This window comes from Macrotis lagotis, chromosome 1 (assembly GCF_037893015.1).
Source record: "Macrotis lagotis isolate mMagLag1 chromosome 1, bilby.v1.9.chrom.fasta, whole genome shotgun sequence".
NCBI classification, from domain to species: domain Eukaryota; kingdom Metazoa; phylum Chordata; class Mammalia; order Peramelemorphia; family Peramelidae; genus Macrotis; species Macrotis lagotis.
Genome location: NC_133658.1, coordinates 377,491,685 through 377,518,359, shown reverse-complemented (window position 1 = coordinate 377,518,359; position 26,675 = coordinate 377,491,685). Strand labels below are relative to the sequence as shown.

Here is a 26,675-nt window from a genome sequence, read left to right as displayed (position 1 = left end):
GAAAGCTTTAAAAAATGAAGATTGATGCCATAGTATTGTTAAGTCATGGTGATATGCACTCTTGTCAGGGGGAGTGATGACAGAGCTGATGGAAAAACATGGCCAATATATCTTGCTGGAGTTGGTGCCCAAGTTCTTTTTTTATGCATTAATTCTGCTTGCAATAGGTCTGAAGGACTTATCAAAGGTTGCTTCCTCAAAGAGATCAAAAGCGGCTCCCAAATCAGTCTCAAATTACTAAGCAGGACCCCTAGTGATGAATGGAGCAATGTGCAGCTTTTCCCTTGAGCTCAGGATTGTGATTTACACTTAAATCCAAACATGTACAAGTTTTCTTGCCCATTGAGTTCATTGATCTCTGTGCTGTGATTTCTCTGTAATTTTTTTTTCTCCCTCTCAAAATTGGTTGCTGGCTCAGCATAAGAAAAGCCTCAGTGGGCAAGACCTTAACTCCCTGAGGATTTTATATTTTTTTAAAAAATATTTTTATTTCATTAAACATTTTTCAAATATATGTAAAAAAATTTTAACATTCATTTCTAAAAACATTGAGTTTCAAATTCTTGCCTTCCTTTCTACCCCTCCCTTACTCCTTAAAAGTGCAAGCAGTATATCAAGTATACATGTGAAGTCATATAAGCATATTTCTGTATTAGCCATGTTGCAAAAGAAAACACACCGGAGGTGAATGGCATTTTTCATCAAGGGTCCTTTGGAATTGTCTTGGAACACTGTTTTGAACAGAGTAGCTAAGCCTTTCGCAGTTGATTCACCATCACAATATTGTTGTTAACTGTGTATGGTGTTCTGGTTCAGCTCAGTTCATTTGCATCAATTCATAAAAGACTTCCCAGATTTCTCTGAAACCATTCTGTTTGTCATTTCTTATAGCACAGTAGTATTCCATCATAATCACAAACCGCAATTTGTTTAGCCATTCCCCAATTGATGAGCCTGCAGGCTTTACTCTTTTATTTTCATCTTGTTTTATAGAGTAACTTTGGTCCATGGAGGACTAGTTGCATGAAAGACTTGCTGGCAAAACTTGGGAGTCCTTGGGTTAGATAAGAGGTGAACATACCTGACATTGGACATTTCCCAAGTCTAAGAACTAGAGCCTGAATTCTCTGTCTTGACCATGCCATAATTTCCGTGACGCATTCAATTTTCAGCTTTGCCATTCTATAAGATCCTTCTTATTTATTATACAAGCCCAACACTACTGCTTGTTTGTTTTTTATTGTTGAACAGAACCATCATTTGTGGACACTGAAACAACAGCTTATATGTTTATATCTCATTACTATTTCCAGTTTAAGAAAATTAAAAATTTCTCTGTCATACCCAGTGCAATTGTCTGGACCTTCTAGCAACTTTCATTCTTTCTGTTTTCCTCTCTCCAAATTTCTCTAGGATGATGATGAAATGGAAATTTCTTGGAGTTTGACCCTTATTACACATGTGTAGAACATTGAAAAAGTCTTTTAGGGTCCTTGAGACTTAATTTGTAAAATAATAGTATTAGGCTACATTGACTCCCTTTTAGTTCTAAATCTATGATTCTATGTATCATGCTTCAGAGAGACAAAGAGAAATCTAGGTAATTAAAATAGCTCCAATTTTCTACAATATGATCTCAATATGTACCTGCCTGCACAGGTATAAGGTGCAACCAATTCATATTATAGGATAGTAAATCTACAGCTGAAAAGGACCTCAAAAGATATCTAATCCATGTTCCCTCCCCTATTTTATCAATGAGGAAGCTAAAGCTGAATGAGATTAAATTATTAATTAAGGTAACATAGGTCCTAAGTGGCAAAATTAGTATTAGAACTTGAGTCCCATGACTCCAAATTCTTTGCTTTTTCCCTGGCATGATGCTTCTTCTTTCTCATCCTGAGCAATTCTTGTTCATGTCTTTCTATAAGTTCTCCCTAGGGGATCTGATACTATGTTGTGGGGACCAGTACAGTAGTTAAGAATATATACTATCTAGATCCCTTCACTCATGCATGAACAACCCAACTCCTCTTCCAATCATAAACAGTTTAGATAATTTATTTCTTTCCATTCCTTGTTCATGAGTCATGGTTGGTAAAAGCCTACACAATTGTCAGTGATTGATATAACCACAGAGATAATTAAAACCCATCAATATTTTAAAAGCTTAAATATAACCAAATTGTTTTCAGTCTACCTATCAAGGTCTTTTGAGCAAATATGCTCACAAAGAACAAAATGGACCGTGTACATTTCTACAGAAAGAAAGAAGTGGAAAGACTTAGATAAAAACAGACTTGTTTAATCACTTTCCCATTCCTAAACAATTTCAAGTAGAATGTAGAATTGAAATTTCCTCCATTTTTGTCCATCTCTTTGGCTTGCTCATTTTTTGCTTTGCACTGCCCTTTACCATGCCTGCTGGGGCTATTGTCTTTGTGAACTGCATACCGTCCTAGCCCTCACAGCATCCAGGATGTCCTTGGGTCTATGCCCAGATTCCAAGTCCAGGCTTGGAGCTTTCCCCTGACACTCTTTCCTCGGTCAAACTTTGGCTGTGGCTCAAGAAACATTGCCCAAGGACTTTGTTAGGAAGCTGGTATGGCATTTTTCTTCCAGGATCCATCCATCAGTCAATCCACAAATATTTATTGAATGGATTGAATGTTACATGGGCTATAAAAAAGTATAAAACATGGCTCCATGCATAAGGATTTTTGCTGCAAGTCATTCTTAGAAATAGAGAATAAAAAAGAAGAGGACATATAAACTCAGTCTAATAGTTTATACAGTAAGTCACCTCCATAGGCCACCACCTCTGCCAAGAAGGTAGTTAAGATGTATTTCTCAGCTCTTCTTCAGGGCTAAGTTTTGGTGGTTTTGTTGTTATTGTTGTATTTGTTTACCCTGTTGTAATCATTGTGTATATTATTTTCCTGGTTCTACATACTTCACTGTCCTAGTTCATAGAAATCTTTCCATGTTTTTCTATATTCATGTTCATTGTTTCTAATAGCACACTAACATTCTTTTACCTTCATCAGGTTCCACATTTTTTTAGCCATTCTTTAATTAATGGGCATTGACTTGTTTCTAGTTCTTAGCTACTACAGAAATACTGTTATGAATATTTTGACATGTATGGAGATTCTCTTTCTCAACCTCCTTGGATTCCTTATAGTTAGATCTCTGAAGCTAGGATATGAATATTTTTATCACATCCTTAGCATAATTTCAAACTGTTTTCCAGAATGGTTGGACCAATTCACAACCCAACCAATAGAACATTATTCTCTCTGGCAAAGGATAAACAGAGAACATTCTCTTCTAGCTTCCTAGACTCATGTTCTGCTGCCCTCTGAAGGGCTATGAATTTCCTTTCAACATCTTTGATGTTTTGATCTGACAGGAAAAATGTTTTTCCTTTTCCCCAGGGGACTCCAGTCTAGTCTTCTCTTTTAGAAAAAGACTTTCTGGGATAGATGAACTAGTTTCTTTGATTGAGAAACTGTAGTCAGTGGCTATAAATCCCTTTATCATACAATTCCATATCCCACACCTACATCAATCAGTTTCTTGTGGTAGATAGGGATGGGGGGTAAAGGGGTAATCTTCCCTGCTGTGGCCAGCAGGAAAAAAAGACTGGATCCCTAAATAGGGTCTCTTGGATATGTTTCAGAAACCACCCAGATTGAGGATCCCCGGGTGCAATGGCGACGGGAGCAGGAGCACATGCTTAAGGATTACCTGGTGGTGGCCCAGGAGGCTCTGAGTGCACAGAAGGAAATCTACCAGGTGAAGCAACAGCGACTGGTGCTGGCCCAGCAGGAGTATCGCCAGCTCCATGATGTTTGGGAGCACAAACTGGGTTCCCAGATCAGTTGTGAGTATCCCTCTCAGGTACCTCTGGCATCTGTCAGCTATTCCACTAAGGGATAGGGACCATGAAGGAAGGAACCCCTCAGATGTGTTGTTAGAGGCTTGGATGCCTTCCTAAGTAGGTGTTAAAGACACTCGAAGAGGGGGGGGAACTGATAGGAGGGAGCTCAATGTGTTTTATTTTGTTTTTTGGGTTTTTTTAGGTTTTTTTGCAAGGCAATGGGGTTAAGTGGCTTGCCCAAGGCCACACAGCCAGTAAGTGTCTGAGGCCAGATTTGAACCCAGGTACTCCTGACTCCAGGGCCGGTGCTCTATCCACTGCGCCACCTAGCTGCCTAGGGAGCTCAATGTGAAAGGGAAATGGACTGTGGTGTCAGAGATGGCAGCTAGGTCAGAAGGCTTGGATTATTTCACCTTTGCCATCTATTTACCTATGTGACCTTGAATTAGTCATTTCTTATCTTTGGACCTCAACTATAAAATAAAGATATGAGGTAGGGTGGAAAAGTGGATAGAGTGCCAACCTTGGCATAAGAAGACCTAGGTTCAAGTCTTGCCTTTGACACAAATCAGCTGTGTGATTAGGGACAAAGCATCTAAATTCTCTGTGCCAAAAGCAATTGATCCTCTATAGACCTTACACATCAAGAGTTCCCTATTTATAAGTATAAACAAGAAGGGGGTGGGGTGGGAGAAGGAAATCAATACTTTACAAGATTATGAGAATGCAAGGAAATAATAGATAAGAAAGTGTTTTGACAAGTATAAAACATATAATTGAAAGGAATTACTTTTATCATTATTCAGAATAACAAATTTTTTTCTCTTTCCAATTGGGAATTGAAATCTAAAGAAAACCCTAATCCCTATGATAAATGGGCATCCACTGTCCACAGGTACTAAAGGGAGAATTCAACATATAAAGGAAACAGAGTCCTTCAGAGATATAATACTGACAAAGGAAAGAACTGAAGATGTTTATGAATTTAAAAGTTTAAATTGACATTGCCTAAACCAACATTGTCCAGAAGTCATCTATTTAGACGGCAGAAGCAGAAGAACAGTCAAAGTAGAAGTTAATCAGGAAAGATTTCCTGGAAGTGATCATTTTTAAGCCAAAGTTTGAAGAAAAAAAGGGCCATGTACTGAATAGAAAAGAGGAAAATCATGAACAGTTCAGGAGACATTGTTCAGGGTAGATATTTCTCATTTAGTAAATGAGTAAATCGAGGGGGGGACAATAAGCAAAATACTCTTTTTTAAAAATTAAGCCAGAAAAAATAATTTAATCTCTCTGAGACAGATTAAATTCAGACTGGGAACAAAAACCTCAGAGTTTTCTCATTTGCACTGACTTTCATTCCTAGTGAGATGTGTGACTTTAAAAAGAAAAAAAGAGCAATTCCCACTTCCCACCCCATTCCCCTTCCTTTCTTTCATTTAATTTCCACTTTAGCAGAGCTTCCATTTTCAGAATACACCATGAGAAGCACCACAGGACCCAAGTCCTTGGTTGTCTAAACCGAGTGTGACTTTCAGGTCACTGTAATGTTCAGAAAGCAGCTAAGCACATTACTTTGAAGTTGGTCCTGTTTGAGCTTTCTATCCCCTTCCAGCAACTCCCTGGTCTTTGTCTTATATAGCAGGTGCTCAGGCCACTTCAAGAAGGAAATTAAAGCATACCTTCACCCCTCAGCTCCGCCCCCTGTGCCCCAAGTTAGGAGTGGTAGGGAGGCCTTTTTGGTGTAAGCAAGGATAACCCTTTGATGCCCAGCCCTCTCAGAGGTTAAAGAATGTACACTGCAGCAAAACTTAAATTCACAAATACAAAATGTTTCTATTGACAAATTATGTCACGAACACACATATTCATACAGACACACATATACACAACACACACTCTTCTACAAACTTAAAAAACTGATAAATAGCAACAAATTGCAAATAGTCTCTAATTTATAGCTGTTAAGTTTTCCACCAAAATCTTAAGGCAGAATATTAATTGTCCTCTACATGGCTGCATTTCAAAGGAGATTGGTTCAAATTTTACCTGTCCTTTACCAACTGTGTAACTTCAGACATCACCTCATCTTTTTGGGCCTCAGTTTCCCAGCTCTAAATCTATGATTCTTTAACCTTTCTATAGATCATTCAGCAATTTTGCTCAACCTTTGCTTGTAGAACTAAATAGCGTAAAGGTGAGAAATTCTGTATATCTAAGTGCCAGGTTCATATGAGAAACCTAACACTAGACTTAGCACATTCCAAGTAGCAACAGTATGAGCTTGCATCTCTCTTGGGTTTAGAGAGTGTAGAAGGAAGGGGGGAGAAGAAGAAATTCTACCCAGGCACACTCAAGGACTGTTCAGTCAACCCAGTTAAAAGGACCCACCAGAATGACCTTTCAAAAGGTTAAGGTCTATTTTCCTAATGTTTTACAAGCATTGTTTGCCATCCAAGTAGACTGCTCTGGCCTAACCGGTAAGGCCACATACCTCTTCTCCAACTCAGATGACCCGTTGTGGCTTGCAAGGGTTTTACAAACTGTTCTTGGTCTGCCTGAGGCCAGGACCACACCTGTGGCTCAAACCCAGAGGAGAAAGACTGTGCTGTCAGGATTGCTTATACACCTTGCCCCTTACAGTAAGACAACCTGCCCTTCCCTCTGTGACCTAGGTCGGTGTTTTGAAAATACCAGTTTTTTAATGGCAAAATATTTTCTCCATAATCCAGTGATGAGTCAAGTAAAAGATCTTAGAATTGTCTCATGCTCCTCATTTTACAGAGGAAGAAACTAATACCCAAAAAGGAGAAGTAATTTAACCAAGGTTACAGTTAGTGGAGGATCCATGGTTTTGGTTAAATCAAGGTATTTTAGACAAAGCATCCTTTTCAAAAGGCTACCAAGCAAATATTAAGAGGCTTAATTCTAAGTTACTCCCGCTCAGAAAGTAGGACTCTATGGTTAGAGGCAGGAAGACCTAGGTTCAAATCCTGCCTCAGAGACTTCCCAGCTATGTATCCCTGGACAAGTCAATTTATTTTTTTTGTGCCTCAGTTTCCTTAAATGAGGAGAATGAACTTAATGGCCTCTAAAATCCTTCCAGCTCTAAATTTATGATCTATGATTCTCTCTTTTGTCAGAATACAATGGTAAGATGTGGCCATCTGGGCTACTCTAAAATGAGTGACCTGATTCCAGAGCTATCAGACATAGTATAACATAAACTAATTATGGAAGTAAATACACTCACACACACTCTCTCTCTCGTCTCATGTAGCTGATCTCTTATCTCATTCATTGGTTTACCACATAGCAAATTGGTCCATCTGTTATGTGCCTAGAACTGAATTAGTCATTGTGGGAGATGCAGAAGAAGTTGAAGACAGTGTTTGTCCTCAAGAAAATAATGACCCAATGGGGAGACAAGATGAATTCACTTGAAACATTTAAATAGCATTTATATTAACTCAACATTTGTTATTGGAGATAATCATAATCAAGCCAGTCAGCTTGACTGGTCATCAGGAAACTAACTCATGACTAGAGGTTTTGGTTCTGTGTTTCACTGTGAAGTGTTGAAGGTCTTTTTAACATATCCAAAAGATGGTTGGAAAAATATACTTCAAAGGACAAAAAAAGTAGTATGGTGCCCTCCCCTTAAAATAGGGAGGTGGTAGACTATAAGAACAAAATGAGATATATGTTGTCATACATGATCATTGTATCAATCTGTTTGGCTTAATTCTACTTCTTTGTTACAAAGAGAAATTCATTGGGTTCAGTGGGAGAAAGAGCAAGTCATTGGGAATTGACTTAATTGATTTTTTTAAAAAGAGCATCAGCAAAACATTTATTTTCGAAAAAATAAAATCTTTTTAAAAATAACAGTCTAAATTTTCTTTTTCAACTTAAAAGTCTTTTCTTTTGCCTCATTCTAGTGGTCTCTGGTTCATCATCCAGTTCTAAGTATGACCCTGAGATTCTGAAAGCTGAGATTGCTACTGCTAAGTCTCGGGTAAGATGTCTTCTGTCGGTTGTTCTATTAAACAATTCTTCTGAAGTCACTGAAAGGATCCCAGTAACCTAGAATCTCTAGGGCCAGAATCTCCCCTACCCCCAAATACATGGCAAGGTATAAGGGTTTGTTTTAGGTGAAAAGAGCCATATATCTGTGAATTGACTTAGATTTTGTAGTGTTGTACTTATAAAAACCAGAAAGCAAAATGCTTAGCTGTACCATACCACTGAATCCAAAAAATCAGAGGGGTAAGGAGATAGAATAGGAAGTCTCAAGGGATGAGTTTCAAGTAAAAGGGGTCAGAATTAAAGGAAAATAATTGTATTTGGGATCAGTCTCTTCCTTGAGTATAGGGAGGGGTGGAGACTCTAATATAGTGACCCTTTGGATCTGTTCCTATTCATCAAGGGATTGTGACAATGGGAATCAGAATCTCACTCACATTAGTAACTGAGCATGGACCTTTGTTTTTCACTATAGGTCAATAAGCTGAAGAGGGAGATGGTTCACCTCCAGCAAGAGCTGCAGTTCAAGGAGCATGGCTTCCAAACCCTGAAGAAGTACGTGTATCTGTTCCAAACTTTAGAGGTTCTTCTTTCCTTCCATTTCCTTTTCCTCCTTTTATCTCCTATCCCTTACTCTTCTCCCCTACTGTCAATAAGATTCCCCTTGACCATTAGAACCACTGTGACTGACAAAATCCAATTTGGATTCTTGTTTAGTTCTTTATTTATGGTCTAGATTAAAAGCTAGAAAACACTTTAAATCTAGAGCAAGGTTCAGCAAGAATTCAGCATGAATGTTTTTTCATTTAATTTTTTTATATTAACATTTTTAGCTCACTGGCCATAAAAAATAGGTGACCAGCTGAATTTGACTCATGGGTCATATTTTGGCAACTACCTGATCCAGAGCTTACATTTTTCTAAGGAGCTCAGGGACAATTTCTCCTAATAGCTTTAATTTCTTCATTTGTCCAGTAATAACTCTATAATCAATTTATTAAATAGGAAAAACTTAAAATTATCCACAGAAATCAGCACTCAAGCAAACATGATAAAAAAAATGAAACATACCTGCAACCTAGTAAATAAAGAGGGTCCTGAGTTCAGATCTGGCCTCAGAGACTTATTAGCTGGGTGACCTGGGGCAAGGTGAATTAACCTTTTTTGGGTCTCAGTTGTCTCATCTGTAGAATGAAGAGAATTGGACTCAATGACCTCTAAGATTTGTTCCATCTCTGAATCTCTATTAATATCATCCACAAACTTCAACAGTTTGTGGGGAAAATAACAGTAGCCATGTATTTAGGTTTTTGTTTTGATCTGCTTTAGGCCTTATCATTTTGTTCAGGTCCATATTTCTTTGTGCCAGTAATCAATTTTGAGATAAAAATAATTAGTAGAAAAAGGAAATGAAGGTGGGAGATGCAATATTAAAAAACTGGGCTGGATTGCATTTCAGGTAAGTGGTAGGCCCACATTCCTAGTACCCTATCCTTCAGTCAAGCTTGAACCATGATCAAGAGGAAATTTAAACCATGCTTCACAAAAGAGGGACCTCATCAAAAAAACAAAAACAAAGACCGGGGACTTAATGCTAGGAGGTGAATGATGGCCACCCCACTTCTTCTCAATCTGTCTCCTCCTTTCCTTACCTAAACCCAACCCCGCCCCTAGGGAGGTTTCATCCTCCTCTCATTGATGAGGATTCTGCACATTAAAAATGTCTTTATAATGGTACTCATAATTTAAAAGGGTATTCAAAGTAGATTGTAAATAGTAGCACAAACAAATCATGAATGATCCAAAGTAGTTTTTTAAAAAATCATTTACAGATTCCATTTAGTATGGGGTGTCCATCCCTTAAGCTCTTCTGGACCACATAGTAAAAACCCATCTAGGGCTGCATACAGAATTCAATACCCATTCATGAAAACAATGCAACCCATACCACTAATAAACACAAAAAATGCTACATGTTGGACACACTTGATCAACAAAATGAGATATATATTGTCCTATATGATCATTGTATCAATCTGTTTGGCTTAATTCCACTTCTTCGTTACAAAGAGAAATGCACTGGGTTCAGTGGGAGAAAGAGCAAGTCATTGGGAATTGACTTAATTGATTTTTTAAAAAGAGCATTAGCAAAACATTTATTTTCTAAAAAATAAAATTTTTAAAAAAATAACTCAGTCTAAATTTTCTTTTTCAACTTAAAAGTCTTTTGCATCAAGTCATAATTTCTTTTTAACTTCAAACGCTTCAGGGCAGCTATATGGCACAGTGGATAAAGCACTGGCCCTGGAGTCCGGAGAACCTAAGTTCAAATCTGGCCCCAAACACTTAATAATTACCCAGCTCAAGTCATTTAACCCCATTGTCTTGCAAAAAACACAAAAACAAAACAAAACAAAAAATTGCAGACATTTCAAAATATAGTGTAGACTTTAAAGCACTATATCTAAACATGAACTTTTTGTGTATGTTTATTTCAAAATTGTGATTTCATAAGCTTTCCTATCTCTCAGTGTAGAAACTTTCTGCCAATGCAGAATGCAATTCATCTGTAACGTTTAGTCTTAGAAAGTTACCCAGAGCACTGAGAGATTATTTTACTAGTCCATAGTCACATAACTAGAGGCAAGACTTGAAACCAGACTCCAAAGCAAACTCTTTATCTCCATACCATGTTTCTTTTTCTTCATCATCTTTCCTCTTCTTCCTTCATAGTAGTAGTAGTGATGGTAGTAATAATAGAAGTAATACTAGGAGGAGAAAAATGAACAGTATGAGTAACAACAACATTGCCAGTAATAATGGTACTGGTGGTAGTGGTAGTAGTCAATAGTAGTAGCAACAGTAGCCTCTAGCAATAATAATGGTGGTTATGGTGATGGTGGTAGTTATTATGATATAGTGTTGGTATGGCAGTGTTGGCATATTGTGGGAAATGTAAAAGTTCTATTTTTACAGGGGTACTATATGAGGAGTTCTTTGTCATAAATATATGATAACTTCTTGTAAACTTCGTTCCTATCAAACACATCCTACTATGCTAGGACCATAAGATTCAGTTGCCATTTCCTATTGTAAAGAGAGTAATCAATTTGAAAGAAGGAGAAAAACATAGAGACATTGCAAGAGGTAAATAGTATAATTTGTATAAGCTTTGAAAACTCCTGGTAAGTCAAAAGGAAGCCAAACTAGGCCACAAGGTCAGTCATTCATATGGATATTCACCTCTTTGTTATGACTTGAAAAGACTGAAATGCTCATTACTTCCAAAATATTCATCAAAAGACCTAACTCCTCTTTCCTCCTCAGATGTCCTTGGTTTGGAGGTTAGCAATAGATTTTCAATAGCTATGCCTGGAGACTTGAAGTTCCATCTGGTCTACCTGGAAAGGCTTTAAGTAAGAGTTTAATTTGTCAGATAGGGACTAGATTAGCTAAGTGAAGGGGCACTGAAGAGAAAGTACAGAAAAGATAAGAGTACAGTCTGAAGAGAAATGAAAATATGGGTGTCTTGGGCAGCCTCCTTAAACCAGCCAATCAAAGTGAAATGCTATCAGAGTGTGAAGTACAGGACTGGAGTGACTTTTTAAAATGAGAGGTTTTGGAGGGCATTGTAAAGAAAGTTGATTATTCTTTTGCAACATGACTAATTTGGAAATATGTTTAAATGACTGTGCATGTATAACCTATATCAGATTGCTTACTGTCTTGGGAGGAGGAGGAAGAGGAGGGAGGTAGAAAAAAATCAGAACTCAAAATTTTTCAAAAATAAATATTGAAAGCTGTCTTTATATGTAATTGACAAAAATATTATTAACAGAAAAAAGGAAATATCTGAATGGAGAAGTTTTATTTGAGTCAAGAAAGGTATTTATAAATAAACTATAAAAGTCTGATAGAAAAAAGAAAATTCAACATGAGAATCATGGGTACAGTTTGAAAAAGAATCTAGTATTTCAGTTTTTGTGTACAGTCAGCCTTAGGCTAGGTATTATTTTGGTTTCTATTCCTGACTAGAGTCACAGAATGTTGGACTCAGTTTGGTACTTGAGAATTTATCTAATGCAACTCCATTCCAATTCACAAATCCCCCAAGTTGATATTTTAACCTATATTGGCACATTGGAAGGCCATAACTTCAGCTTTCATTCCAGAAATCTTTGAGTGATTTTTAGAAATCTGCAAATTTCTTGGAAATCTAAAAGTCTTAAATATGCTTTCTCTTTTCTCTACAAACTTCCCCCTAAGTTTCTTCCCTGCCATCATCCAGTTTTTCTTCTTAATTATACCTCTCAGGGTTTTCCATCATGCTTCTATTAACCTTCTAGAGAGCTTCAGTTATCTTTGTCTGAGACTACAACAGTGTCTTCGGGTAAATCCGGTATTAATTATAGACAGTAGAGTGGCCATTATCATCAGTGTCACTCTTAGGTATGTGCAGTGATTTCTTCATGCCCTGAACTCCAATAGCATTATTGTGTGGATAAGTTACTTGACACTTAGCCATATGTATTGTTAGCTATCTCTTTTTACCCATTCATTCATTCACTCACCAAATATTTATTCAATGCTAATGTTGTGCAAGACACTGCCTTGGGTACTGTATGTACTTGCCTTATCTCAACTATATTTCACATTGTATCTAGTACAGTGCCTGACACAAAGTGGGTACTTAATGAATTTGGCTCATTAATTGATTGATAATTATGAATTAATTCTAAATGTCTTTCTCTTAAATCACTTTGAAGAACTAGAAACTCCTGGTTTTAGAGAAATCTCAGGTTGATTTCGTGTCTTTGGAGACATCTGCTTCCAGACCTTTTTTTCCCTCCCTCTCTTTGGTAAACTTGCATTTTCCTTGAACTCCTTTACCCCAAAACTCCAGAACTGCTTGAAGGATGGGTTGTGAACTGCTAGTTTCAGGTGGCCATCAAGAAGCTCTTTACAACGGAAGGAAGTATAACTATCTTTTTTTTAGGTTTGTTTTTTTTTTTGTAAGGTAAATGGGATTAAGTGGCTAGGTAATTATTAAGTGTCTGAGCTAGGTAATTATTAAGTTTCTGAGACCAGATTTGAACCCAGGTACTCCTGACTCCAGGGCCGGTGCTTTATCCACTGCGCCACCTAGCTGCCCCAAGTCATAACTATCTTAACCAATTTAGCTGTTTCTACTGTTTCAGAAGCTCATGGATTATATATAGCTCATGGTGCTTAATATGCAATCCTTTATCTATTGCTTGGTGTAAGGTGCTACTGGTTGAAACTGGAGTGTCTCTATTTAGTCATCATCATCATCATCAATCTTAAGAGACAGTATAGTACAGTGCACCAAGGGGGCTAGCCTCACAAGTAGTCTTCAAATAACTTAAGGCTATACCCTGGATTCACTTCCCCCACTCCCACATATAGTATCTCTGTGACCCTGGGAAAGTCACTTCTCAGGGTCCTAGGCAACAATCTAAGATTATAAGCTGTGTCATAATATCGAGTTTGCCTCAGTGATCAAATCACAGGTCTAGAGCACTCTGCTCTAACAATAAAAATGATTGGTCACATTTATACAGTCTAATATTAAAGTCTGAGGAGTATTTTACATGTTACCTCCTTGATACTAAATAATAACTCTATAAGTAAAGTAGTATTATTATCATCACCATTTTGTAGACAAAGAAACTGAGGCACAGAGACGTGCAGTGACTTGCTCAGGTTCACTCAGCTAGTAAATATCTGAAGTAGAACTGGAACTAAGACCTTCTTGACTCCCAAGTCCAACAGTCTCTGTCATACCATGATGTCTGTCTAATGCTAAGTCATCTTGTATTGTTTTCTCATTATATCCTGAGGGTCTTCCTTGTCCATCCACCCAGACTGGAAGATTCTTATCATTCATTCATTCATTTATTCATTTATTTATTTATTCATTTATTTTTTTTGAAAGGCAATGGAGTTAAGTGACTTGCCTAAGGTCACACAGCTAGGTAATTATTAAGTGTCTGAGGCCATATTTGAACTCAGATCCTCCTGACTCCAGGGCCCATATTTTATCCACTGCACCACTTAGCTGCCCCTTGCCTGGAAGCTTCTTAAAGGCAGAGTCTTGTAGTTAGGATCACAGATGTAGAACCAGAAGCAATTTCAGAGACCATCTAGCTTAACCCTTTCTCTTTTACAGATGAGCAGGTTGAATGTCTTACCCAAGGTCACATTAGTAATAATCAGGAAAGGGAATTTGATCCAGATACTTTGAACACAAAGCCAGTGTTAATTCTACTGCACCACACTACCTTCCTAGGACCAGTAGAGAGTCACATAATATTTACTAATTGATGTTTCTGAGCCTCAGATCTTCCATTCTTCATTTGCAGAATTAACTCCCGTTGTACATAGTTTGAGAGTTACTCATTCACAACTTAATGTTTCCCCTCCCCCAGTCCATCCTTCCATGAGATTCTGCTTAGGTTAGAAAGTTCCCTATTCTTCTCCCAGCTACCCAAAAACCTGTTTTACCACTTTGCTCCACTGTAGCAGTCTTGAAAAAAAAGTCTAGGTTTTTTACAAGCTGACACCCAAACCCCCAAAACAGCTCTCTCTCCTCCCCTTTAGACACAGAGATAAACCTTGATTGGCAGCTCTGACCAACACTGCCAGCCAGAAGTTAGACTTCATGGATGAATGGGCAGGAATATAAATGATGAATGATGTACCATGAATCTTCACTTCTAAAGCACTATTATCATGACTTCTTAAGACAATAAACAAGAGTGACAATTCCAGTCAATGTAAAAAACTGGATTACGTACCTACTATGTGAAAGAGACTGTGTTAGACTAGGGAGAGAGAGGTAAAATGAAAATCAGCTCCTGGTTTCTAGCATCTTGGTTTCTACTGTAGATAAAACATTTACTCAGATGAGGAAGTCTGATATAATATAAAGAAGGAGAGAATACCAGACTAGGTTTAGTTACTTAGGGGTTGATGTGCAGTACCTGGGTTATTCAAGACCCCTCTGCTTCTCCTCAAGCAAAGAAGGAATGGAGAATTCAAATCTATTCATTCTGCTCTTTGTCAACAGTTCCAGCTTAAATGTTTGTTCTATAAATCTGTCAAGGTTGAAAGATGGACCTGGAATGAGATGGAAACTAATGCTTAAATCTAAGAGTGGGAGATTATCTGGAAATTTCCATGAATCAAACTCTTTCTGTCCTCTGTGACTAGGAACCATTGAAAATTCTTCCATTTGAGGGGAAGGGTGGCACGTTTCCCTCTCACTTTTCTCTTTTCTTTTTTTATTGCTAACCAGGTAAGAGCTGTATGGACAGGAGAAGAAGGAATTATTTATTTCCAGAACCTTTGTCCTATTTGTCCATTTTTCTCCTTGACCCTTTATGGTTCCTTGTACCTCTGAAGGTTCATGAGAAAGGACAGCTGTGCCACTTGGAAATCCTATTTTAAAAAACCCCACCACCACTTTCCTTAAAAAAAAAAAAAGATTCATTCACCGACACTTATAATGGTGATCCTTTGTTCTTTTTTTTCCCCCTTGCATTCCCAGAGTGTTCCCTTTCGGAGTCTGTTCTTTGGAGCCAAATTCCACAGACTGGGTTGCTAAGGCCTGAGAGAGAAGTCAGGTAGAGGCTGCTTAAGGAGCAGGCAGCACAGAAGACAAGCTTCTTTTGTCCCATCCCGACTGGGGATTCAAAGCTATTCAAACTGCCTTGGCAGAAGGTTGCTGGGCAAAGTCCCCACCCTAAAGCCTCAAGCCCCCTGGACGTGCTCTGTCGGCTGGTGTCTCCCCCTCCACCACTGGGCGCCTGGTTCCAATCAGAGTGGGTGTCCCCTCCTGTAAGCACACTTACCCTGGGGGACCCTGGCTTCCGTTGAGCATCTTAGACAGGATTCCGTTGGGAAAGGCCCTGATTAGACTAATTTTTCTGATTAAACCAGAGAGCAAGAGGAGACATTCTGGCAGGATTGCCAGGACCCAAGTGCTTGGAGGGAATAGACATTCTATTTTTAGTGGGGACTGATAAATGGAAGCTTTGTTTTCCAGGGGCTGGGCTCTCCCTGTGGAGCCTGAAATAACTAAAGGGGGCTGTGTTTAGGCTGAACTCCCTTTCTTGGTCTTCTGTTCAAAGACTTACAGATGATGAAACCATGTTGAAAATCATGTTCCTTCAAGTGATCCCCTTCTCAGGTTATTTTTAGACAAGGACAGCTTGGCCTGCACATGGAATCAGAAAAGTGTGTGTTAGCATTTTATTGCCCTGAAATAATGGGTTTGTGGTGTTCGCTCAGAATAAGTGGCTTCCTTTGACTTTATTGAATGAGAACCTCAGGTCCAGCCTGGGGCAAAGTTGTGAAGTGGACCAAAATTGTTCTTTCTGCCTTTCTGTCCTCTTTCCTCCATGGTATCCTCTCTCTAACTTCACCCTATCTGGTTCTGACCTCCAGGGCATAGTTCATTGGCCTGCACTTTCCTAAGATCCCTTTCCCCACAAGAATAAAGATCTATAGGCCAAATGACCAAAGGATTTACAACTAAAAAGCTGTAGAAGTCATCTAGTCTAATCTCTTCATTTTACAAATAAAGAAACTAAGACCCAGAGAAATGAAATTTTTTATCATATCATATAGATAGTCCATGAGAGAGACAGAATTTTAATCCAGATTATCTGACCCTAAATCTAGTATTTTTGTTTTTTTTCCTACTGAACCACATTGTCATATGATACTGTGCCTCAGTTACTTAGAGATTCCACTTAAGTAACCTGACAAACTAACTGGAACTTATGTTAATGAATATCTTGATTTGTTATGTATTGACCCTCCTAATATGCAGTAGAGGCAGATATTAAAATTGCTCAGTGGATAGAAAGAGCAGAGCCTGAAGTCAGGAAGACCTGAATTCAAACTAGGCCTCAGATACATACTTGTACAACCCTGGACAAATCATCTATCTACTTCCATCTGTTGTGAGGATAAAGTGAGATAATATCTGAGAAGCACTTTGCAGACCAGAAAGTCACGTATAAATGTTAATTAATATTATGAATTTTTTTTTTGTTTTTGCAAGGCAGTGGTGTTTAATGACTTGCTCAAGGTCACACAACTAAATATTAAGTGTCTGAGTCTGGATTTGAACTCAGGTCCTCCTGACTCCAATAGAGCCTGGGTTCTCTTCACTGTGCCACCTAGTTACCCCTAGCTATTATTATTTTAACATATATTTCAGTGCTGATCCCAGGACATATAACATATAATCTGAGATATGTGGTCTCTCTGGGATTTTTAGACACTGTCCCCTCAAAAAAAAAAAAATGATCCATGTCCTTAACTAAGTGCTGAACTATTGGAGCAATGGGGCCTAACCATCTGCCTGCCTTTACCTCTACCAGTTGAGTGACTGTCTGCTGCCAGGTGCCATGATAGAAGGCCTGAATCAATTAGTAATTGTAATTGAAGCTGAATGCAGTTAATTATATAACCAAATTCAAGCAGCCCGACTGCATATGGCTTTCTAATTTAGTAAACCAGTAGTTTAAAAAAAACCCAACTTTGATATCCCTGTCTAAACCCAAAGGCGCCACCATTGGCAAACAAGTGGGAAAATTGCTGTTAGGATTATGGATCGCTTTGGCAGTCCTCATAATCCATCAAGAAGGTGGCTGCCTCGAATACCTATGGGTAAGCGTGCTGAGAGACTTCACAGGTCATCATCACATCTTTATTGCTTTGTTTTAACTGTCTCCTAGAATTGACATGAAAATGTCTGATGCTCAGGGTGGCTACAAACTGGATGAAGCACAAGCTGTTTTGAGAGAAATGAAAGCCATCAAAAAGGCCATCACCTGCGGGGAGAAGGAGAAACAGGACCTCATTAAGGTATTGGTGTTGGGGGTTGGGGATAATAGATAAGGGACTTTGCCCTGTTTTCTTTAGGAACACACCTATGGAGCCAAACTGATATGTAAGACCAGCTGTTTGGGACTGTCTGACTATATGAGAATGAAAATAGTTAAAAATGCTAACATATTTACTGTCATGATGAAAAAGCATTTATGAAACATTTGGTTCTGTGCAAAATAGTCCCTCCATCCCTTGGAGGGAAACCTTCAGTCTAAGACAGATAGTCTTACTGATCCAGACCAAAAAAGTACAGACATAAAAGGTATTAAATAAAAGTAACAGCAAAATAGTGCAATTAATGTGGACCTCTCTGTTTATAAAAATCTCACATAGAATGTAAACTTCTTGAGAACAAGGGTTACTCCATCTTTGGATTTAGATCCCTATTGCCTACTATGATATGTGAAACATGGTAGGAAGATGCTTATTAAAATCTTGTGAAATTCAATTTAGTTAAGGAAGGAAGCATTTTTTCCTTTTTTTAAAAAAAAATTTGAGGGGTGGCAAGGTGGCACAGTGGATAGAGCACCGGCCCTGGAGTCAGGAGTACCTCAGTTCACATCCCGCCTCAGACTCTTAATAATTACCTATCTGTGTGGCCTTGGGCAAGCTACTTAACCCCATTGCCTTGCAAAAACCTAAAAAAAAATTTGAACTTGATAAAACAATAAACATTAAAATTTCCATATAAAGAGAATAGAAAAAAGACGATTGATTATATCTGAAATGATGCCTCTATTATGTATCACTTAGCTTTTTAAAATATATATAGTCTGTTAATATGATTATAAACATTGCCATGCTTGTCTTGACCCCTTCCAAACTTCCTTTTGTTCTCTTTGTATTTTCAAAAAGTTTTTTGTCATTCTTTTCATTGTTTTCTTCCTTCAGTATCCTTCTTTCAGTATACTACCCTTCCATTTTTCTATAATTGCCCCCTCCCCCACTATGAAAGCCCTTTCTTGTGACAAATATGTATGGTTACACAAAAGAGATTCACATGTTGATCAGTCTGAAAATGCATGTCTCAATTATTCACCTGTGGAAATCCCAACCCTTCTACCAAAAGGTAAGAACCATACTGTATAAGAATTCTTCTGAGTCATGATTGGGCATTGTGTTTGGTCAGAGTTTTTAAGTTCCTCAAAATAGTTTTACTTTACATTATTGTAGTCATTGTATAAATTATTTTCCTGATTCTGCTTCTTTTACTCTGCATCATTTTATGTTCACTCTATATCACTTCATAATAAGTCTTCCGTGTTTCTTCAATACTGCCTCTTTATTCATTTCTTTTTTTAGTTTTTGCAAGGCAATGTGGTTAAGTGGCTTGCCCAAAGCCACACAGTTAGGTAATTATTAAGTGTCTGAGGCGGGATGTGAACTCAGGTACTCCTGACTCTAGGGCTGGTGCTCTATCCACTGCACCACCTAGCTGCCCCTCTTTATCCATTTCTTATCAAACATGTTGCAAACTCCAGACATAAGGCTTTAAAGATGGAAATCACACACACACACACACACACACACATATATATACATATATGTATATATATATATATAATAGACCTATATTTTATATATACAAAATATTTATAATTCAAGGTAAATTCAAGTGTTAGGTGATATACTAGCATCTGGGAACATGAAGAAAGGTTTCTTGTAGGAATTTTTATTTGAGATAACCTTTGAATAAAGCAAGTGATTCCAAGAATCCAAAGTGAAGAGGAAGTACATTCCAGTCATAGAAGACATGACAACTTGTACATTATCATGGAACTAAGAGATAGATTGCTGTGTGAGAACTAGCAAGAAGATCTGGTTGGACTGAAGCAAATCTTCAAAAACCAGTTACTAATCCTGATTTTTATCTCATCAGAGCTTGGCTATGCTGAAGGATGGCTTCCTCACTGACAGAGGGTCCCACTCAGATCTGTGGACAAGTAATACTTCCTTAGAAAGCTCCAGCTTCTCCCTGTCCAAGCAGTATATGGATGTGAGCTCACAGACTGAAGTCTCTGGAAATGTGAGTAGGATATACAAAATTGTGTTTTCCTCTCTCTTCTAGGGCCAGGTTGTGGAATTTTATTCTGATTCCTTTAAGTCACATTTGAAAAGAAGCCCCTATGATGTATTAGCCCCTTGAAGAGATTTAGGGAGAAGGGGCACAAGTGATTTGGTATTCTGATTTTTTTTCCTCTGGCGTGGATAGTTGTTGATGAGCAACCATTTAAGCTGTTAGTTCATTAATTGCAAGGCTAGGTATAAGAGGTTATGGTTCTGGCAATCTGAGTTGGTGATTTAAAAAGTTAAATGAAATCTCTGACCATTTACCTTGCATATGGGAATATTGCCTGCTGCTTTGCCTCTCTAAATACTTTAGGGATAATATTGATGAAGGTTCTTTAGTGGATCTTCATTTTTGTTCCTTGAAATTGTATTGAAAATTGAGTTCTGTTTTCTTTTTCATATGATGAAAGATGCAACATGGTGAGGCAGAAAAAATTTGCATTTAGAATCAAAGAGCTTGACCAGTCCTGCTTATTGTGTGACCTTGGGAAAGTCATTAATGTCTCTGAACCTTACTTTCCATATCTGTAAAGTAAGGGATATAACTAGAAAAATCTAGTAAGATCTGTCCCTGCCCTAAATCCCATGATGCAATATGTGTTTCTCCAGTCTTATTAGTACCAAAATAATGCAATTCCACTTTCATATGGATGCCATTCTAATGAGGCTAAAGCTAAACACTGGTCCCAGTGATGAATAGGGAGAAGTGAAATGTGAAGCCTGATAAAGATAAATTCAAATGTCATCTTGTAGTTCTAAAATTTTGTGATTCTGAATTCCTGTTTCTTGTTAAAAGGAGTAGCATTTCTGGAATAAGATTGATCAGTGGAGATCAGAAACTCTCAGAAGACTTTTTTGTTGCTTAATGAGAGAAGCCTTACTTTAGCCAGTTTTTCCCCTGCCCTCCCCCCCAGTCCCTGTGGTTAAACTATATTCCTATCTGATTTCTGTAGCTGCGTTTACACTTGTGAAGAGAAGTCATGTCCGTACGTGACCTGGTGAGCTGTGTAGCTTCTTGCCACACTTTACAATTAGCACCGCGAATGGGGCTGCTTCTCCTGCCACCACTCCCATTTCCCTGAGTCTGGCCATGAGCTGTGTGACAGAGGCGTAGCTGAAGATGCCTCTTGCCCCCTTCCAGTTTCCCATCCTCCTTCCCATCCCTGCTCCCCTAGTGTTTCACTACTGACTCCAGCCCTATCAAGTTTTCTTTTGATTCTTTTCCCCAGAATGGCTTTCGTGTTTCTTGGCTGTCCCTGCTTCCTTCTCACCAACTATTCCCCATGCTTCTGCAGCTAGGATTTGGGGGAACATTATTTGATGTCCAGAGCTGATTTTTTTCAGGCAGCGGGCAGGGAGGGGAAATTGTTTGTCTCTTTTATAGTATGTATATCTGTCTTGAGTCTGTGGCTAAACCCCATGATCTGGGGCAGGCAACTGTTGTGCTTTCAGATCTTTTCTGGGATGCCTGAGGTCAGGCTGTGAACTTAAAGGAGTCATTAGCTGTTCCCCAGTCAGACTGTCCAGTCTCACATACCTCCAAACTGGAATCTACACAGGCAACACTAACCGTATAACAGATTGACTTTATATTTTTCTCCCAGTTCTGTACAAGTGGCAACAATCAGTTGGCTGAGAAGGTCAGATTACGCCTTCGATATGAAGAAGCTAAGAGAAGGTAATTGGTGGCTTGGGGGGGGTCTGATATTATTATAATGACTATGGTAATGGCCGTTCAGCTTACAGTGTAAAGAGATATGTTTGAAGAGAGATCCATTAACAGGTACAGACAGGGTTATAAGAGTAGGAATGGGTGGTAGCATAACCCGTAGCAAGGTGTACTTTTAAAGGGCAAAGCATTAGTGGCTGAAGGAATTTCATATATTTAGTGAACCCTAACACCTAGTCTCCATTGTCACTGATAACATGCAACCCAGATATGCATGCCTTGGAAGTCTGCTGAGGTCTTCACCAATATGGATTGCACTTTTACTTGGAATCAGACTCAATTAGATAAGGTTGCTGGGTTGTTATAATTTTTTTCCCTCATGAATGAAGGGGTTTATAATATGCTAACAAAACCTTAAATGCACAACTTGGAATGGACTGCCTACACTTGCAGGAAGCACCACCTTATTTTCCTGGGACTAAGCATTCCATGTCTGCTTGATTCTTCTTTCCTTCATTCCCTGCTTCAGACAATTCAAATCAAGTACATACACAGAATTTAGACTTCCTCTTGTCCTGAGAAGTTTGTTTAGAATAGAGACTCTGCTTCCTGTCTTTCTTCAAATCCTAGCTAAGAATTTCACTTTCTCCAGGAAGTGGAAAATAGCCAGGATGAATTTATAACAATTGTGGGATTTACATTAATTAACAGTAAAAACCCTCCTAATTCTAGTACCTTCTCTATTGGTTATTTCCTATTTATCCTTTATCTAGTTTTTTGATATATATTTGTTATTGTCTTTCTCAATGGATTGTGAACTCCTCTAGGCAAGGATTGTCTTTTATCTTTCTATTCCCTAGTGCTTAATATAGCACATAGTAGGGCCTTAATAAATGTTTATTGGCTCACTGACTAAGCCAGTGGCTATTTCTCTGTCATGAGAAGTGCCTACATGCTTTTGGGATTTCTTCTGCATGGTTGGTTCTGGAACTGGAAGAACTGAAGGACTGAAATCATGGCTTCAGCACTGAGTCCTCACAATATCATTCCTAAATCAAGTCTACTGATTGTTTTGCTCTCTCCATTTACCTTGACACTATTTTAACTGAAAAAGGCAATAAAGTTTCCATAGGTAAGGAGAGGGTAAGAGGAGCCAAAGAAGCATTTAGAATGACTTGTCTTAATGCCTTAGGAAAATAGAGAGTTCCATTCTGAAATCTAATCCATAAAAATGATGCTAGGAGAGAGCAAGTCGCTACCAATTCCCACAATCCTCTTAGTAAATGCATGTCTTTAAAGGCAAACAGAGGTTTGCATAAGATGTGCTTCTCCTTTTTTTCCTTCCTAGGACACTTTTTCCTTCATTGGGGTACAAAGTTGAACTTCATCAAACTGTTGGAACACAAACAAGTTTCCCTAAAAATAGCCAGGATGAATTTATAACATTTGTGAAATTTATATTAATTAACAGTAAGCATCTCTGCTCTGGTGAATTCAGGAAAGAACATGAACAAGAATAAATTTTTTCCGGGGGGGAGATTGTGTTTTTGCTTAGTAGGAAGCTTTGAAGGCAAGTCATGTAGAACTTCACACTGGAATCATTAGAATAAATCAGAATCTGCATGCACTCATTTGGCCACATGACTTTAATGGAAAGAGCCCAGGCCTGAGAGTCAAGAGACATGGGATTGAGCCTCAAGTCTATCATTAATTTTTTATGTGACCTAAGTCTTTATCATTTATGTTCTGCGAACTTCAGTCTTATTATCTATCCAATGGGTATCACCAAGTCAGCCAACCCAAATTAAAAGAAGGAACAAGGATAAAAGGAGACAAAAAATTTTTTAAAAAGGAGATGAAAGTGCTTGGAAAAGTTAAAACCACACTCCATAGTTAAGAGTAATTCTACTCTAGATTCATCATCAAAAGACAACCAAGAAATGAATTCTTTTGATCAGAGCAATTTATGAAACCCTCTGCTAAAGCATGGAGGACCTATGATCCATATCAGCATTTCAGTAGTGGAGGGAAAAGGGCGACTGAGGGAATCCTGGTTGTTGTTGGTGGTGGTGTTGTAGCCATCCTCATGGGGTAATAGCACTGAGAAAAGTGTTGTGTTGGGGGAAAAACATTTCTGGTTTGCCTTTTTTTCCCCCATTAAATGATATCTGAAAACTTGCCATGTGAATCTATTTACTGGGAAAGTACATTGTATTTTCACATTTTTGGAGATATTTTCTCTTAGTTTCTGATTCATCTTCAGCTAACAGTAGATGTGCCTATGAAAACATTAATAAAAATTCACTTTCCACAAGATATTTCAAGAGTACTTTTCTCATATAAAGTGGAGAATTCTGTTGTATTTAGTATGGGTTATAGTATGCATTTATTTTGTTCTTTGCTTCTTCCTTATTTATATATGGGGTCTCAAAATACAGCATAAGTTCTCTAAGGGTTCCATTTACCTTTTATATTTTCTATGATCTCTGTGGCCCTGTGCTTTAATAATATGGACATATATTCTCAGTGAAGCAAGAAATTTTTATAGTAATAGTAATAACTGTTGTTTACATAATATCTTAAGATTTACAATGTGTTTCATCAACTTTGTCACATTTCCTTCAGTTCCTACTTTGAATAAACTTTTCTCACAAGACAGAAGTAAGTACAACAGAGGGTAATAGGGAATTACAGAGTGCTTACTTGAACACCTATCCTGGGGAAGTGATAGTTTCCTGCTCAATGTGGCAAGTGAAATATGAAATGGCTGAGGAAACAAAAGTTTGATCTTTGAAACATAGTACATGCCAATTGTCTAACAGATCCAAACCAGGTCCTTTCCTCAGTTTGGGGCTAGACCCCATTAAAGGGGAGAGAGATTAAAAACATTAAAAACAATTTATCAAATAAAGAAAATTATTTTAAAAAAACAACACAGCATTAGGTAATTTGATTTTTTCCCCAAAATTTCATTTCTCCAATTATGTTCAAAAGTACTTTTTCAATATTCATCTAATTACAGATTTATGAGTTCCACATTTTTCTAACTTCTCTTCTATCTCCCTCCTCATGGCAGAGAACAGTCTGATAAAAGTTGTACATGCATAATTGTGTTTAACCTATTTCCATATTACTCAAGTTGTGAAAGAGGAATTAGAAATAAGGGGAAACAAAAAAAAAACATGAGAAAGGAAAACATAGAGGTGGGTGGCATTATTCATAGCAGGTCATCCAGGATTTTCCTTGATATCTAAACTGATGAAAGGAACTGCATCCATCATGGTTGATCATCTGATTTCTAATTGTATGAAAGATTAGGCACTTTCCAAGTTGGGAGGGAAAGATTAATAGGAACAATTCCCTGAATTCAGAAAAGGAGGTATCCCACTATCCTTAACTATCTGTGAACAATCTAACAAACATGGAAACAATAACTAATTGATCTGTACGAAAGTAATTTTCAGAAAAGACAATGGGCTTCTTTTGAGATGTACAATTGTGAGAAAACTGTTCTTACATCAGTCTTTGGATCTGACTGAGTTTCTGATCAGCATAACCTATGTCTTTGGTTAAGGGTCTCTAAACAGTAAGTAGAGGAGATACACCTTCCCAGCTCTGTAGGCTTAGCTGAACAAAAATAATGTTTCCTTCTAATTCCTACAATTGAATAAACTTTTCTCACAAGACAGAATTTGGCTAGACCCATAATTGAATAGAAACCTAGGCAGCTCCAGAATTGAGTCACAAGATGGAGTCACTGTGGTTTACTCAATTCTCATAATGAAGCACTTGCTGCCCTAAACAATTCCCTCATCAATATATCCCCAATTCCCTCATCAGTCAGAAGGGAAATGAAGCTCAGACTTTAATTCCAAAACTTTTCTAGATATAAAATTTGTTCTTTACTTCTCTACCAGAGAGGTCATGTGAAGCATATATAGAAATCAGGAGACTTGAATTCTATTCCTAGACTTGTGATTAACTAATTCTTTTATTAATGTTATTTTATTTTATTTTTTCAATTACATACAAAGATAATTTTCAACATTCATCTTTTTGTAAGTAGTTGAGTTCCACCTTATTCTACCTCCTTACCTTCCCTCTGTCCTCCCCATGACAGCAAGTAATCTGATATACGTTTTATATATATATATATACATATATATATATATACACAATCATATTTAGCATATTTGCATATTAGTCATACTGCGAAAGAAGAATCAGAACTAAAGGGGGGAATGTAAAACAAATTTTAAAAAATGTAATATTCTTAATATTTACTGCTTAAGGTAACAGAGTATTTTTCACGAACCATTAAATGAAAACTACTGAAGTAGATGCCCCTTCAAACTCTAACATTCTGTGGTTCTCCTTAGGATTGCTAACCTAAAAATCCAGCTGGCCAAGTTAGACAGTGAGGCGTGGCCTGGTGTACTAGACTCTGAGAGGGATCGATTGATTCTCATCAATGAGAAGGAGGAGCTGCTGAAGGAGATGCGGTTCATCAGCCCTCGAAAGTGGACCCAGAGTGAGGTGGAACAGCTGGAGATGGCAAGGAAGCGACTGGAGGAAGACCTTCAGGCTGCCAGAGACACTCAGAGCAAAGCTCTAACTGAAAGGTAGTCCTACAGTTGAAGCCAGAAGGGTTGGAAAAGGAAAACAAAACAAAACAAACTAGTCTTTTTCCTATATCTATGCCCCAATACTCAGTTTCTTTTGCCTCCCTTGAAGAAAACCCATTATGATGAAATCTGAATTTATGGGCTGGTTCTTAACTTTCAAAGAATTCATTATTAGCCAGCAATCCCAATCGGTTCTGCAAAATGTTTCAAGAATACCTCTCTATTGTAAAATGGAGAACCCTGTTGTATTTGGTATGGACTGCAATGTTATGCATTTGCTTTGGTCCTTGCTTCATCCTTGTTCATATACTGGGTTTCTCCAACTAGAGAATAAGTTCCTTGAGGGCTGAGATTATCTTTTATATTTGCTGTGTTCTCTGTAGCATCTTGTACAGTAGTCTGTATACAGTAAGCTCTCAGTAAATACTTTAAATGAATGGATGGAAGCATGGATGACTGGATGAATGGATGAATACAA

At 37.9% G+C, this 26,675-nt stretch overlaps 1 protein-coding gene and 1 long non-coding RNA gene across 2 annotated transcripts in view; one reads left to right on the top strand and one right to left on the bottom strand.

The window, feature by feature from the left end:
* WWC1 (WW and C2 domain containing 1) overlaps positions 1 to 26,675 on the top strand; it is a 142,826-nt gene that overhangs the window by 80,693 nt on the left and 35,458 nt on the right. The window contains exons 3-9 of the mRNA XM_074212465.1: positions 3,683 to 3,886; positions 7,825 to 7,901; positions 8,385 to 8,464; positions 17,680 to 17,809; positions 19,713 to 19,859; positions 21,508 to 21,581; positions 25,952 to 26,194. Coding sequence (XP_074068566.1) covers positions 3,683 to 3,886; positions 7,825 to 7,901; positions 8,385 to 8,464; positions 17,680 to 17,809; positions 19,713 to 19,859; positions 21,508 to 21,581; positions 25,952 to 26,194 — 955 coding nt within the window. The remainder of the gene's footprint in view (positions 1 to 3,682; positions 3,887 to 7,824; positions 7,902 to 8,384; positions 8,465 to 17,679; positions 17,810 to 19,712; positions 19,860 to 21,507; positions 21,582 to 25,951; positions 26,195 to 26,675) is intronic.
* On the bottom strand, positions 8,735 to 15,902 carry LOC141506052 (uncharacterized). Its single transcript, XR_012473758.1, has 3 exons — positions 15,784 to 15,902; positions 10,599 to 10,677; positions 8,735 to 9,093 (listed from the first exon to the last, which is right to left on the bottom strand). It is a non-coding gene; the product is annotated as an uncharacterized LOC141506052 (long non-coding RNA).